The following is a 16,053-nucleotide window of genomic DNA, read 5'->3' on the forward strand; positions in this document are numbered from 1 at the left end:
ACGGGTTCAAGCCCTGGTCCAGGAAGATCCCATATGCCACAGAGCAACTACTGAGCCTACACTCTAGAGCCCGAGCGCCGCAACTACTGAAGCCCACGTGCCTAGAGCCCATGCTCCACAACAAGAGAAGCCACCACAATGAGAAGCCCGCGCACCGCAACGAAGAGTAGCTCCCGCTCACCGCAACTAGAAAAAGCCCACGCACAGCAAGGAAGACCCAACGCAGCCAAAAATAAATAAATGAATAAATTTATTAAAAAAAAATTAACGTACTCCTGATACACACAACATTAAGGATGAATTTCAAAAACAGGTTAAATGAAAGAAGCCAAACATAATACCAACTGATTCCATTTTTTATAAATTCCAAGAATAATCAAAATTAATCCACAGTGATAGAAATTTGAAATAGTTGCTTAGGACAGTGGGGGCTTGGAGTTGCCTGAAAAGGGGCACAACAAAATTTTGAGGCGGGAGATAGAAATGTCCTACATCTTGCTTTCAGTAGTGGTCACCTGTGTATATGTAACTGTTAAAACTCTTTGAACTAAACATTTTAGATCTGTACATTTTATTATATGTTATAATATGAGGTATGTTAATTATAACTCAATTTTAAAAATCTCTAAAAAACCACTTAAAAAGTAGGGAGGGCAATCCAAAATATTAACAGTGGTTGCTTCTGGGTGGTGGGATTATGGCTAATTTTTTCTTTGTTAATTCACACTTCTCTCTGCTTTACAATTTTCTATAAGGAACTCCGCCCCCTCCCACCCGTTTTCTATACCTATGTTTTAGACTTTCACAAAGATTCTAAAATATCACCAGCATTTATCTTCTGAAAGTAGGAATACAGGTAAGTAAAGGAAGTGTGTATCAAGTTCTCTTTCTACAGCAGGCATGTGGTGCAGTGTCTACGTGGGATATGAAAGGGGTTCAGAAGCTCAGCCAGAAGCAACGTGGCAGCCTGGGAAGAGGAAGAGATCAGACGGAAGAGTTCACCTCTGACCCTGGCTTTCTTACTGAATGGTGGGCAAGTCATAGAGCCCCTGTTTCTTCGCCCCTAAAATGGGAGTAAGATGTATCCCCTTCTCTGTCTCATCAGGGTTTTGTGAATGTTAACTGAAATGGTCTATATAGCACAGAAGGAATTAATGGAGTAGTAACTTCTGATATTATTTGAAAAGTTAGAAAAAAGTCTCTCTCACAAGTCAGATTTACTACTTACAGTCCTATAAGAAGCAGCGAGAACAGCTTTGCTAGAACGACGCTGCCCTTTCAAATCGACAGCCAAGAACTCTTACCTATTGGCTTGGTAACAGTGATTCTGCAAAGCATAGGAGATGCACTGCGTGTTTAACCGCTTTCTCTCAACCTCCTTCCAACTATCTTCTGTCCACTTTCTCTTGATCTGCTTCTCCTCATGCTTTGTCCCCACATATTCAGCATAGGTCTGGATCCGATAGCTCTCTGCATATTTGCTGGTATTGACAGCTACAAGGAAAAGAAAAAATCCTTATCAAAGAGTCTGGCCTAGCCCCAGGATGTCACTTCGGAAAGATGGCCTGAGGGAGTCAAAGGAGCCCTGGGGTGAGGTCTGCACTCCCAACCCCGCTCGACGTTTAGAAGCCAGGTGGCCTTGGGAATGTCCCATAGGCTCTCCACATCTGAGTTTTCTCACCTGGAGAAAAGACGGTCACTGCTCCTCAATCTCCCTCACAGTGTGAAAATGCTCTGTGAACTATTAAATAACCAGAATGATGTAAGCAAAACGTTAATTTTTGGAATATTTGCAGGTAACATTACAGTCTGAAAATTACTCCTTTTCAGAGTAAGAAAATGAAAAACAAAACAAAACCACTAAGGGAAAACTGCAAACCCTCACTTATTCTGTTAAAAATAAAGATGACAAGAAAAGCAATGCTGACAGCAGTGCTGATCACTGTGTCAAACACCGAAGGTCTACCATACGTCTGCGTCCGGTGCTTTGCGTACATCATGTCTTATCTTCACAATGCGTTTGCAAGGCAGAATTGGCTTTATTGAATATGAGAAAGCAGGTGCACAGAGGTCGGGGGGATTACTGCAGGCCGCACCGTGGGCCAGCGGCAGTGCTGGGCGGCAAAACCAGGCTGCTTCGACCCTAAGGTCACACTTCGGCACTTCACTTTGGACTCTGCAGATTCAAGATATTCCCACAGTACTTGAGACCTGCCTCTTCTCCTTCTGCTTTGAAAGCCTGCTAATTCTCTGTACTGTGCCTCTGGCAGGAGTCCTTGAAAACTAGAGCTTGTTCCCTCTTTGGTGTTAATGCCTGACTAAGGCCGGGTCCGTCTTGCTGCCTCCTTCTCGGAGGGTGGGGGATGGAACGTGCAAGTGGCCCGGGAGTGAGGACCCACGGAAACCGGGAGGCTGGGCCCCCATGTGCTGGCTCCAGCTTCTGCAGTGTGAGCACACACTCCCCGGCCCACTATCACTGCCACTGGTTATTACCCACACTAGCAGCAAGACCATAAGGGCTGGGCCATGCTGGCAGGGGCTGCCAGACTTGGGACCCGGGCAGCTGCAAAAGCACTGTGACGTCTGAAATATCGAGTATACCCACTTGTAGCAAAGTTCTTGGATCAGAATAGTTCCCAGTAAATATTATGTAAATGAAGCATGGTAGAATGCAGCAAGAGGTGACGGACACACCAGAACTGGACAAGGGACTCCAGTACTTCAGAGACCTTAAACCACAGGGAAAGACAACTGGATGAGAGGCAGATACTCCCCACATACCCAGCCCCTGACACTTTCATCTTCACTCCAAGTGGACCAGATCTGCCTAAAACTTCTCAGCACAATAGGAGTTTATAGAATGTCATGCCCTAAATGTTTAGCCATCTAAAGAGCAAAGCAAAATAAAACAACAAAAAGAAAAATAAGAAAAGACACCCACTCTTATTATGCACCCCAATGTTCATTGCAGCACTATTTACAATAGCCAGGTCATGGAAGCAACCTGAATGCCCATCGACAGACGAATGGATAATGAAGATGTGGCACATATATACACTGGAGTATTACTCAGCCATAAAAAGGAACAAAACTAGGTCCTTTGTAGAGACGTGATGGACCTAGAGACTGTCATACAGAGTGAAGTCAGAAAGAGAAAAACAAATATCGTATATTAACGCATATATGTGGAACCTAGAAAAATGGTACAGATGAACCAGTGTGCAGGGCAGAAATAGAGACACAGATGTATGTAGAGGACAAACGTATGGACACCAAGGGGGGAAAGTGGCGGGGGGGTGGGGGGGTGGGATGAACTGGGACATTGGGATTGACATATATACACTAATATGTATAAAATGGATAACTAATAAGAACCTGCTGTATAAAAAAATAAAATTCAAAAAAAATTTTTTTTTTACTAAGAAGTTTGCTGTACTTTTCAAATATTCACTCTAGAGTTTAACAGGAAAAAAAGAAAAGAAAAGAAAACAACCCTAAGGGTATTAAAGAACTTTCACATTATCCCAAGGAAGTAGATTGAGTTAGTGAAATGTAAGCTCAAAACAGCATATGCTCTGACTCACTAGAAGGAGGGAAACAGAAAGTACCCAGCTCTGCAGATACACTATCGACCAAAGTCACTCAGATCAGAGAACCACAGAAACAGGATTCTTTCTTTAAAATCTTACTCCTCAGGACAGTTACTCTTCTTGCTTTCAACGGACTACACTTTTGACTTTCTTGGCTCATTTATCTAACCGCCCCACAATCTGTATACCCAACAAACATCAACCATCCGTGCCTCTGTCTAGCAGCTGCTCACTGGGTGTCTGTCCCAGGGACGATGCTAGATATTTGGTAAAACAAGACACAATTTCCACCCTCTTGAGCTCACCCTGTCACATGCAAGCTTTATGCAGTTTCCTGTAAGCTTGAGACTACCTACTAAAACAGGTTCATCTATCAATGCAATACATGAGAACCCACAGATTCTACATGATTATTCTGTCCCGATCGTTGGCAAATGAGCATCTCCTGGATTTTCCTCTTTAAGTTTCATTCCTTACTCAGGCAGGCTGATTCTGAAGTGTGCCCCACAGGGATGACATGTGCAATAATGTCTCTCTCGAGTTTAATTTGGATTACCAAGTAAAGGAGTAGGCTTGAGTCAACATTCCTCCTGAAAGCAGAGGTGATGATAGGGTCATAAAGGAGCCAAGATGATCTACTTAACAGCATTTGATTGTTTCCAGTAATTTAGCTCTCAGCCCCATGGACAAATGTTTCAGAAATTCCCTAACCATGGTGGGGAATTTATCTGAGCACATTTGGAATTAGGATCAGTTAAAGGGGGAAACAAATAACAAGCCACTTTCCACGGCTGGCCTTCACATGGCAATAATTTACCAGCATTCCTTCAAGTCCCAGCAGCTTTGCAGCTCTCGGCCTTTAATCTGGAAGCCAAGCTCTGGCCCAGAGCCACCCTTCTAATGGATGAATCAGCAAAATGAATTGGCTGTCAGCTGTGTCCTCCAGTGATTCCAGCTCGCCTGTCAGAAGCAGCGTGGCGCAGGCAGCTTGGTAACACCAACCTTTTCCAAATTTGTCAGGAAAATGATTCAAGGCCATCTTTCGGCCATGCCACTCTGTGAAAGCCGCTACAAAACCAAACACGGTGAAGGCCCTTCCTGGTTCCTTGTGGGTGAGTGAGAGCAGTTCCTCTCCCACAGTCTCACCCACCCATGGCTTCACTGTGCCGGGTCCGCTGTCTCGACACTTTGTGCATTTAATCTTCACAACCACCCCATGAGGAAGAGATGTTCTAGTCATCACACAGATGAAGAGACTGGGCATCAGGGGAGCCGAGCAGCTTGCTTATGGTCTCATAGGGTGAGCATCAAGGCTGGTTTGGAACCAAGACGTGACTTTTTTCTAAAACATAACACTGCCACAAGTCTGATATATATATTTGTGTATATTTATGTGTCCATTTAGATGGACGATTATCTTATAAAATGCTTCCTTTAGAGGAGTTTTAAAGAACTACTTAAAATGTTGAGTTTTTTTTCTAAAAATGTAGACCCTTCCATTACTGTCAAGCAAAAAATCTCTCCAACTAAGTTGAGAGATACATAATGTTCATGGACAAGAACACTTAACAGAAGACATAGAGTCCTTCCTAAATTTACCTCTAGATTTAATGCAGTTTCAGTTTAAAAAATTCCAACGTTTTAATAAAACAATGAAAAAATTTTAAATGAGATTAAAAAAAAAAAAATCTCAACAGAACACAGAGCAGTGGTAGCCAGGGACCGGGGGAGGAGGTCAACCGCCAAAGGGATGAGGGAATTCTGGGAGTGATGGAACTGTCCTGTATCTTGATTGTGGTGGAGGTTACATGATGATGTGCATTTGTTAAGATGAAGACCTGGGCAACAGAACAGTGTATATTTCACTGTATATAAATTACACCTCAATTATTCTGTGGAATTTGAAAGGTTGATTCCAAATTTTAAAGGGAAGACAAATGGCCAATGATAGCCCAAACATTTCTGAAGAAGAATAAGGAAGGGGGACTTGCCTTGATAGCTAAAAAAGCTTATTGTAAACCTGTAGTACTTAAGACAGTGTAGTAATGGGACAGAGATAAACAAACTGACCAGTGGTACAGAAGAACCTAGAAACAGACCTATGCATCTGTGAAACTTTGATTTTTGACAGAGGCAGCATGACACTGTGCAAAAGGAAAAGTTGGAAAAATTGTTTATCCACAGGAAGAAAAAAAGAAATTGGATTCTTACTCACACCAGGCCAAAAAATCAACTCCAGATGGATGAAGCACTTAAATGTCAAAAGCAAACTTTGAAAACTTGAAAAGAAAATAGAAGTGAATATCTTCCGGAGCTTGAAGTAGGAAAGAATTTATGAAGATACAAAAAATGTTAAGCATTAAAAAAAAGATCAATAAGTTTGGCTACATTAATACGAAAACTTCTGTCCACCCGAAGACACTTTAAAGAGAGAGAAGACAATCTACACACTGGGAGAAGATATTTGTGACACATACAACTGATGGAGGATTAGCACCAGAATACATAAAAATGCCTACAAATCAGTAAGAGAACACCTAACAGAAAAATGGGCAAAAGACACGAAAAGCATTCATATCGTTTCACAGAAAAGGGAGCATATAACGCCAATAATTATATAAAGAGTTGCTCAACCTCAGGCAAAGGCAAATTAGGAGCACAATAAGATATCATTTGGTAGATCTGTAGAGGGAAAGGGAGAGGGAGAGGGAGGGGGAAGGGGGATGGGGGGAAGGTGAGGGGAAGGAGAGAGTGGGGGAGAGAGAGAGGGAGAGAGAGAGAGAACCAAAAAAGCAAGAAAATGATGAGCATGACTTTCAGAAGAGTGACTGCCACCCACAGGGGATAGGGGGGATGGGATGGGGAGGAACAACAGGTAAATGTAATTTGTTAACAATATTTTAGCTCTTTGGTTGAGTGGTGGTTTCACAGATGTTCATGACATTTTAAACAAATTGTTTAGTTTTGCTGTTGTTTTACACTGTCCAACTCCTAAGGGCCATTTCTGAGACTAAGTTAGAAGGGCTCTGTAAGACGAGGTAAGAGTTACTCCCGTTTCAGTGTCTTCAGTGATAAGGAGGTGTCCCTGAATGGTTCGTGTGCTGCAAACAATCACAGCTGCTGAAACGCCAGGCTTCTCAGCCCTTCCAAGGGAGGCTGAGGACATTTGTGCAGCCTGGTTATTAAGCGGCTGCAATCACTTTACTGCAGCAACTGCTGGAGGGGGTGGGGTGGGGGGAGCATCAGGAAACTTCAGAAGCAGTCACACACCGTTAGTCCTGCATTTTCTGCAGTGTCTACCCTCAGCCAACATCAGGTTCTCAGTCAGTTTCTAAGGGAATTACCTATAATGCTTATCAATCCAATGGTTACAAGAAAGAGAAATATTTATTGGTTACTTATTCTGCCAGGTATGGAAAAATCCTGTAAGGATTATCCTGACTCTATAGATAAGGACACTGAAGCTCAGAAGAAGTGACTAGTTCAAGGTCTCAAAGATGACAAGTGTTGGGATCCAAACCAAAGCTACATTCTTTTCATGACACCATGTGCACTGGAAGGGTCCCAGACCGTGTCATTTAGAGTTAACACAGGCAAATGCCTCTGTCTGCAAGAGACTGAGAGTCTGTCCACCTCTCCATACAACAGTTATGTAAAAAGCAGAAGGAATCTCTCCGTGATAACCTGGTATGTTAACTGCCCACCCGAAGTGACGTGTGCTGACAGTGGCCTCTGCCAGCTTTGCAGACTCAAACCCTACACCCTACCCACCAACGTGTGCTTTAATGCTCTACGGTGCCCACTTCTGACACCCTTCATGACCTCTCCTGACCCCTCCCTCAGCCGCCAGCCTGGGGCCCTGCACCACTGTGCCCTCATTCTGGGTTTTCACCCCACACCAGGAGGGCACCAAACATCGCTTTGTGTTTGCTTGTTTATTTACATGTGAACATACCAGATTCAGAAGTTTTCTCATATTCCATATAATTTGATCAACTTTGGGTTTTCAACAGCATGACCATTTTTTGACTTTTACCAGAGAGAGAATGGAGGGTTTTATCTCAGATTCTACGGGAGAACTAACTTTACAAAAACACTCAACCTTGATAACGGTCACTAGGAACATTTGCCTGTGTTCAAAAAAACTGATCTTGGGTGTACCTCCCCTCAACCCACCCAAGGAACTAGGCGGATACTAAGGTGCACACAGAAATCGGCGGTCTGTCAGAAGCACGTGCAGTACTGCTATTTCCAGGGTGCCCAAGAGGTGAGAGTGTGCAAGCCCGACCAGGAGATGACAGCCCTATTTTACCCTTGCCAGTCCATCCTCTTCTATAAAACCCTGCAGAGTCTTCAAGATAAAGTGCAAACCTGCTAGAGGACATCAGGGCCTTTAGCTTGGTCCGGCCCTCACTTCAACGCTGACTCTTTCCCCACGTTTACCCAGGCGCTCTTGGGGGAAGGGACCTTGGCTTATTCATCTGTGTAGTGCCTGGGCTCTACCATGGTACTTTGGCAGGAATTTCATCTGACATTGTGGAAGGAGGGAAGAAACACAGCTTTTGTACCTGCTGTCAGCTTGTTTCTACTCAAGAGAAGAAAGCCAGAACCAGGATACATATTCACAACATCTTCAGTGAAAAATTCCATGAGGAAGGGTGGCTCAGCAGATGAAGAGCCCTGGGCTGGAAACAAGAAAAGCTGGCTCTGACTCTGAAGGGCAGGCTCCCTTGGGCGGAGCAGTCCGTGCACATTGCCACACCTGAGCCTCACAGCAACGCTGGGAAAGAAATGGCAACGGCCCTTGACAGCAGACTCGGCAAGGCCAATGCACCTGCCCCGGGCACACGGTCAGGACCCAGGGCTTGTGAGTCCTTGTCCCTTGTTCTTCATACATTGCATACTTACCTAATAAAGGGTTGCTTGTTTGTTTGTTTGTACAGTACTAAGGCTAGGGAATTCCCTGGCGGTCCAGTGGTTAGGACTCCGCACTTTCACTGCTGAGGGCCTGGGTTTGATCCCTGGTCGGGGAACTAAGATCCCACAAGCCTTGCACCGCAGCCAAAAAAATAAATAGAAATAAAATAAAGTACTAAGGCTAAAGAGTGAAAACTCAGGCACATGAAAGAGATCCAAGCGCTATCAAGAGCACAGCGGAAATAATGGAGTAAGAGGCAGAAGGGAGCTGGGTTCATTCACTTCTGCTTTCCCCAAGCCTCTATCACAGCACCTGACATATAGGAGACACTCAGGAAAGCAAATGCACTAAGGCCAAGGGAGCAAGCTCAGGCCACGATGCTTAAAAAGATGTGAAGGACAGAGTATGAGAGCAAGAACGGCTGAGCGTTCACAGAACCGGGCCCGTACCCCCCGGCACTGAGTGCTTGGCACCGTGCGGGCAGCTGCTGTGAGCCCTGTGACGGATAAGGACCAGAGCAAACTCAACAGGTGCCCAGAGAGGAAGTGGGTCCCGTCCTGGTTCCTCCACATACAAGTCACGCCTACGACTCCATGCCCCCTCCACGTCACCCCCTCAGTCTGCTCACGGCTCCCACACCTCATTTCACCTCACGGTCTCTAATTAAGGCCAAGGAAGTGGATGGGAATTCCCTGGCGGTCCAGTGGTTAGGGCTCCACGCACTCACTGCCGAGGGCCCAGGTTTGATCCCTGGTTGGGGATCTAAAATCCCACAAGCCATGCAGTGTAGCAGAAAAAAAAAAGCCAAAGAAGTGGAGATGAAAACACTCTCCACAAACTGGACAAAGGCTGACATGTAGACATGGTGACATTTACTTAAAATCTACGCAAAGGGAGGCAACGAAGTCAAGTGGGAAAACCACAGGTTCCGAGGCCACAGTGGCCTAGGTTCAAATCCTGCCCCGATCTTAACCTGCCTGAGGCAAGTCACCTGCCTCCCTGGGCTTCCCTTTCTTTATCCATAAAACGGGCATATCTACCTACCTCATAAAGCTATTAGGAAGGGCAGAGAGTACGTACGCAGAGCTCTCAGCACAGGGCCTGGCACACGGTAGGTGCCTAAGCAACGAGGCTATGGCCGTTAGATCACAAAATATATAGTTCAGACTAAAAGAACGGTGTCTAAGCCACATAAGATATTCTACAGCGAGACAGATTCAGCGAGCTGTAGAGCTCATCACACACTGGGGGGTGAGAAGTGAGGGGGGCCTCACAGACCTGAGTCTGCAAAGCTCACGCGATACTGCTATCGTTTAGAATTGGGGTCTTTCCCACGCAAAAACGTGGAAATAAAGTGGAAAATACAGGAACCGATACGTCAACCATACTGGACAAGTATAAAATCAAAAAGTCTGAACTATAATTTTTAAAAATTGAACTGAGACCAAAATTAGTCAATTAATTTTCACTAACTCTCCTGGCAACACCACAGTCCGCTTCTGAAACGTGCATCTCATTCATTCATCCCACAAACACTGCCTCCAGGTACTGTGCTGGGCACCGGCGCGTGGAGGAAGGGAAGAGACGGTCCCTGCCCGGAAGAAGCTTACAATCTAGAGGAGGAGGAAAGGAACAGCAGGGAGGCAGGAATCGAGGTGAGAAAGGATGATTTCAGCACGAGGAGGAGCAAGAGGTTGACTGTGGGAAGAAGCTGCTGCTTAAGCTCTCGCTCCCACGGCCTCTGCCACCTGCCTCCGCTTTTACTGAAGGGTGTCACCAAGGAGCACTGCTCACATTAACCAGCCTGGGTGGTTTTTTTCTTTTTTCTTTTTTCTTTTCATGGTTCCCAGCTGAAAAGTCGATTAAGAAGAAATAAAGCTACCATTTATTGAGTACTTACTATATATAAGAGCTGTGCTGACTGCTTTACAAACAAATGTATTTAGTTCTCGCTTGTTCATTTATTCACCCTTCCACCTGTTTGTGAACACAGACACTAATGTATGAAATTCTCACTTGTTCATTTATTCATCTCTCCATTCATTCATGAACAAACACACCATCCTCTATGCATGGGCAACTGGGGCTGAATCAGGGACCTGGTCCTTGTATTCGCCGGGAGGGAAGGACAGGGCACAGAGCCTCACACGTGTGCTGAGGGTTAGAAAAGCGCTCTGGAGTTTCCAGCGGGAGCTAGCTGGTCAAGCCCAGGACACAGAGACTGTTTCCCTAAGGAAAAGACATTCAGCCTTTCCTGAGACTGAAGGCTGCGAGAGCAGACAGTGTCAAAGACACTGGGGGTAGGGAAGCGTGTTCCAGGCAGAAGGAACACGGAGTGACCTGAGTGAGGGGAGACAGTCTTGACTGAGGAACTGAAACACGACCTTAACAGTGGAGACTAAAGAGGGAGCGGGGAGGACCTGAGGTGAAGCCGGAATGATGGACACACCCCCGAGGGCTCCGGCTAAGTGCAGAGGGAGCCACATGGGGTTTTAGTCACCAGGAGGGTGCGAGTGTGATCTGATGTGTGTTTCTACAAGATCACTGCAATTGAAGGGGAAAACAGGAATGGGAACGGAGAAAGCATGGAGTAAGAAAAGAAGTCCTAGTGGAACTCTGAGGAACAGCATACATTTAATCACCTTATAGATGGGGCGGGGGGAGCAGGCAGGGGAGCCTGGGACGCTGTGGGCCGAAGAGGAGGTGACTAACTTAGAAAGTCTGGGGCTGAGGAGCCCAGGAAGGAAGGATGGGTCAACGTACTGAGCAACCAGGCAAGAGGAGGCAAGGGCTCAGGAGCTTTATGGCACGGAGGTCACCAGGGACCTCAGCTAAATGAGAGGGCACGATGGCTAGGGTGATGAATCCAGACCACTGGAATCTGTAAAAGGAAAGAAATCATGGGGAGCAAAGGGAACTGGAATCTAGGAGTCCTTTTGAAAAGATGGATTAGCTTCGGCAGGTTTTCTCACTGTTGGAAAGAAGCAGCAGGTGGGCCTGGGGATAAGGGACAGCGAAAGGCCTGGAAAGGAAACGGGGCCCAGAGCACATGTGTGGGGCCCCACTTCCGAGAGAAGGGAGGACCAGGTGCAGAGCTTGATGAATCTGGGGTAGGAAGCCCCACCTGGAAGCCGGCTGTTTCCTGGGTGAAGGGGGTGGGTCTTCCTGAGAGCCCCAGAGCTGAGGCCGGGAGGACAGGAAGGGCAGAAAAGGCTGCGGAGCTGTGACTTACGAGGACCCAGCTGGAGACAGCGGCCTTCTAGGCAAAGTCACCAATCCACCCGTGCTCTTTTTCTCCTCAAAGCAACCCCACAAGGTGGGCAGGAACTCTATTTTTACAGACATGGAAACAGAGGCTGAGAGAGGTTGAGTAACCTGCAGAGGGCCAAGATAATGAACTGGCAGAGCTGGATTTGGATCCTCACCTCCCTGACTGTGACGCCAGGCTTCCCACGACGCTTTTCACCTGCCCCTCAAAGCTGGCAACACAGCAGCTGCTCGAAACCCAAGCCAGACAAAAAAAGGTTTTCACAAATGCTGACACAGCTCCTTAAAAGATGGGGTAGTGATGTGCAGGAGGTAAGAATGACTTTATGATGGAGTCAAACAGGAGCAGATGGAGTTCCAAAAAGTTTAGAATTGAGAGTCACTTAAAAAAAAAGACAGAGAATACCTTTTTTTGTTTTTTAAATAAAGACGAAAACACACAACTCAAAATAGGGAGCTGGGAAGCAATTCCATACTTAACGGTCTTGACGAACTTGACAGACAGCTGAAAGACCTAAGGCAATTTGCAACATTCTTCACACTTCATGGGAAAAAATTAAGATTGATGTCTCAACTACACAGGAATAATTTAAAGTAAAATCAAAGATCTCCTCCTAGAATGTGCGAAATGGCAGATCCTAAATGTCAGGAACGCTGAATAAATTGTACTCTAGGGAAGACTAAACAGTACATGTTTTAGTTATACTATTTTATAACAGTATCTTTAAGGTCTACATATATCACAAAGGAGTACAAATAAATAATAATCATGGTTTACAGAGGGGTTACCATGCACCAGATGCTGTATTAGCTCTAATCCTAATATATTACCATATGTTCTATAATATCCTAATATATTAACCCTAATATATACTCTTTCATCTCTAATCGTACCTCTACAAAACAGCCCTATTTTGAGTATGACAAAACAGAGACCCAGATAGGTTAAGCCCCTTGCCTGACATCACAGTGTTGGACGGTGGAAAATGGCCAGATTTAACCCACTGCTGATACAACCTCCCCCTACACGGGTACCTTTCACGCTCTAAAGGCATACAGTGTCCAGTAGGTTTTAAGTTGCAACAGTGTCACCAAACAAGACCTATCTTTTCTAGGCAACCCACTCTGATGTTTCCTATTCTGTTTCTTTTCTCTCTTCTTTTTTATTCTGGCGTCAACTAGCACTGATTTTCTGACCCACTGATGGGCCATGACTCGAAGTTTGAAACAAGCCACAGCTCACTGACACCCACCATTCAAAGTGGCATTTCTGTGCGACAATGTGCTTTGTGTTCTAAAAGGTTAATCAACAAAAGAACTTTGAGGACACAACCTATTCACCAACCAGAGCCAGTGTGTAAACTGAACTGCTGGCTCGAGGTAGTGGCCGGGTCTGCAGTCAGAGTTAAGAAGGGTTCACTGGTTCTCGTTAGCGATGTTTCAGATGCCAGACACAAATATACACCAAATATAAATGTCCCCACATACACCAAGACAACACTTTTGGACTGTTAACCTTGGCAGTTTGAGCTGTTTATGAAGCAGTAAATCTGCCACAATATTAGTGCTATTGTGATAACACATAAATGCACCAACTTTTCTCCACGTCCCAAGACCATGTTTACAAAAAGCCTCACAGAGCAGCATATTTTCAGACATAAAGGTTTCAATAGGTGAAAAGCTTAAAGTCTGTTTGTGTATAAGCCAACCAGATACGGGAGATGATGTACTGCAATATTTACACTTTCATTAAATGTCTCTCTGTGGATGTTTTGATGTGGTTTTCATTTGATAAAAGAATTTACTTACAGCTCATGACTAGGCTTATTCATTAACCAAGTGAAACCCAGGAGGGAAGGAGGGGACCTGGGGAGAGAATGAGAATGACAGGCCTTTATCAGCCAGGCAGGGCTGAGCTATCTTACCTGCAGGGTGAGTCATTACCCCTGGGAAGGAGGGTATCAGTCCCCAGAAGCAAAGTGGCCTCTCCCAGCCTAGTAAGAAGGAGTCACAGAAATTCCATATAGACAACTCCGTCTATGGTTCTCGTTAACCCTTCTTTGCCACGCTACCAATCTGGAACCTCTCAGGGTTCTCATGATGGCACCATGATGCTACCTATGAAAAGAGCCCTCTTCCTAGTCCTGCCTTGTTCTCTTCCCCACTCCCCACCCCTGCAATACATCTAGAGATGCGGAACCCTCTGAAATCTACATCAAATGTGACTCGCCTCTTCAGTGTCTCCAGCACACCCCGCATGTGATTTGTTACCACCAAAAAGGTCAGGAAAAAATTGCCAACACAACCTCCTTTAACACTCAGGCCAGCCTCCTTGGTGCCTGCATGGAGCCTCACTGGCACTGTGTCCAGCCTCTATGGAGAGAGAATCGATTCATAACAAAAGCAACGAAATCTGCTCTTCAGACCACAGGTTGCCTTGGGACGATGCAAGGTATTCATTATAACCGGCAATGTCTGACTTCAGAAAAGTATACAGAAAGAATCACACGCTTCTCCAATGAGGAAATAAAGAAAGAATGACGAAGTTAGCCTTATTTTCCACATCAGTTTTACTCTTTGCCTTTGCTGACACTATGTGCCCAATGACTAATTTATTTCACTGGTGGGTTCTGTCTGTAGACCACACAGTAAAACCCTACAGATCACCAAACAGGCCAAAGGGGCAGCACAAAGCTGAGTAAGAATTACTTTGGTTTTTAAAGTCCCATCCCATCTTGGCTTTTAACATATTCATTCTACACTTGTATTATTTTTCTCCTTTTAAGTCACCAAACCATTTCCCTATAGGCTTCAGGAGTTTAGGAAGACTAATCCACCTCTTTATTTTCTTCATCCTTAAGTCTGTCTCCCTGTTATGGGAGGTGGTCGCTGCCATCATCAGTGGTCAGACCTACAGGCAGCATTCGGCTCTGACACAAGCACGTTAAGCTGCCAAAAGCAGCTGAAGCAGCTCAGTGTCAAACACATACATACACAGGAGAGTGGGGGATGGAAAGATAAGAGAGAGAGGGACGAAGAGAGGGTCAGAGAGAGGGACGAAGAGAGGGACGGGGAGAGGAAGGGGGAGGGGAGGGCATGCCTGCCTGAGAGGCGGCCAGAGAGTGAGCTTCTCCCATTCGGTGAGGAAGTGCTTTTAGAAGATGGCAACTCCCCAAATTCAGAGAAGTAACAAGTTTTTCACCACTCCTGAACACGTAAAGAACCTGTGAAATATTGTGCCAGCAGGAGAATAAGGCAGATTTTCTTTTTTAATTGATACTGGCATTGGTCAGCTTTCCTGTCTGAAGTTGTTAAGATCTCTACATTGTTCTGAACAGTCATTTTGTTTTCTACATCCTAAGGAGAAGTAAATGTAGATCTTTTTGTGTGTTTGGACATCCAATGGAAAATCGACTAGTTAGAAAAAGAGAGTCAAATGTCACATTTAAAAACACTTATATGAAAAAAGAAACTGGATACAGTGGCAAGTGTTGTTATACTGCTACACTTTAAAGCAGCGGTCCCCAACCTTTCTGGCACCAGGGACTGGTTTCATGGAAGACAATTTTTCCACGGACGGGGGTGGGGTGGGGGGTATGGTTCAGGCGGTGGTGCGAGCGATGGGGCGCGATGGGGCGCGATGGGGCGCGATGGGGCACGATGGGGAGCGGCAGATGAAGCTTGGCTCACTTGCCCGCTGCTCACCTCCTACTGTGCTGCCCGGTTCCTAACAGGCCAAGGACCGGGGACCTGGGGACCCCAGCTTTAAAGTATTTTGGAGTATTTTATAACATTACATCTTAAAATTCCCAATGGCTCAAGAGCTTCCGACAACACCAAAATGCTTAACACAAATTGGGAAATTGAAAAACAACTTTTGAAAGTCATGTACCGGTAGAGCAAAACACAGAATGCTTTCTGATTGATAAGGGAGCGTTCAGGGATTTTAAAGTACTCTCTACTTTTATTTTTCCCTAGAAAAATATTATCACCCTTTAAATGATAACTCTGCAGTCCCACATCTAATGCCTCTAACATAAGTAAAGTCTCATTTTAAAGCATGTAAACTTAAGTTTAATGAATGAATTTACTTATCCTGCCTTTGCATAGCATTATGCTATGATTTCAATGAAGAAAAATATGAGTATCTGATAGCAGCTTGCATGGGACAGAGCTGCAAAGCTCCACAAACCACGTTTCTGCAGGGCACTCACAGACAGACTGGTCCCGCACCAGGTTAGGGCAGCAGTTAGAGGCCTTCACCAACAGGAAATGCAC

General features: G+C 45.3%; 1 protein-coding gene across 3 annotated transcripts in view; it reads right to left on the reverse strand.

The window, feature by feature from the left end:
- Nucleotides 1–16,053, reverse strand: part of PARN (poly(A)-specific ribonuclease) — a 163,476-nt gene that overhangs the window by 43,811 nt on the left and 103,612 nt on the right. For all 3 annotated transcript variants that reach the window (XM_068565226.1, XM_068565227.1, XM_068565225.1), the window contains exon 22: nucleotides 1,305–1,494. In XM_068565226.1, coding sequence (XP_068421327.1) covers nucleotides 1,305–1,494 — 190 coding nt within the window. The remainder of the gene's footprint in view (nucleotides 1–1,304; nucleotides 1,495–16,053) is intronic.

Source organism: Eschrichtius robustus, chromosome 16, assembly GCF_028021215.1.
Source record: "Eschrichtius robustus isolate mEscRob2 chromosome 16, mEscRob2.pri, whole genome shotgun sequence".
Classification (NCBI taxonomy): Eukaryota; Metazoa; Chordata; class Mammalia; order Artiodactyla; family Eschrichtiidae; genus Eschrichtius; species Eschrichtius robustus.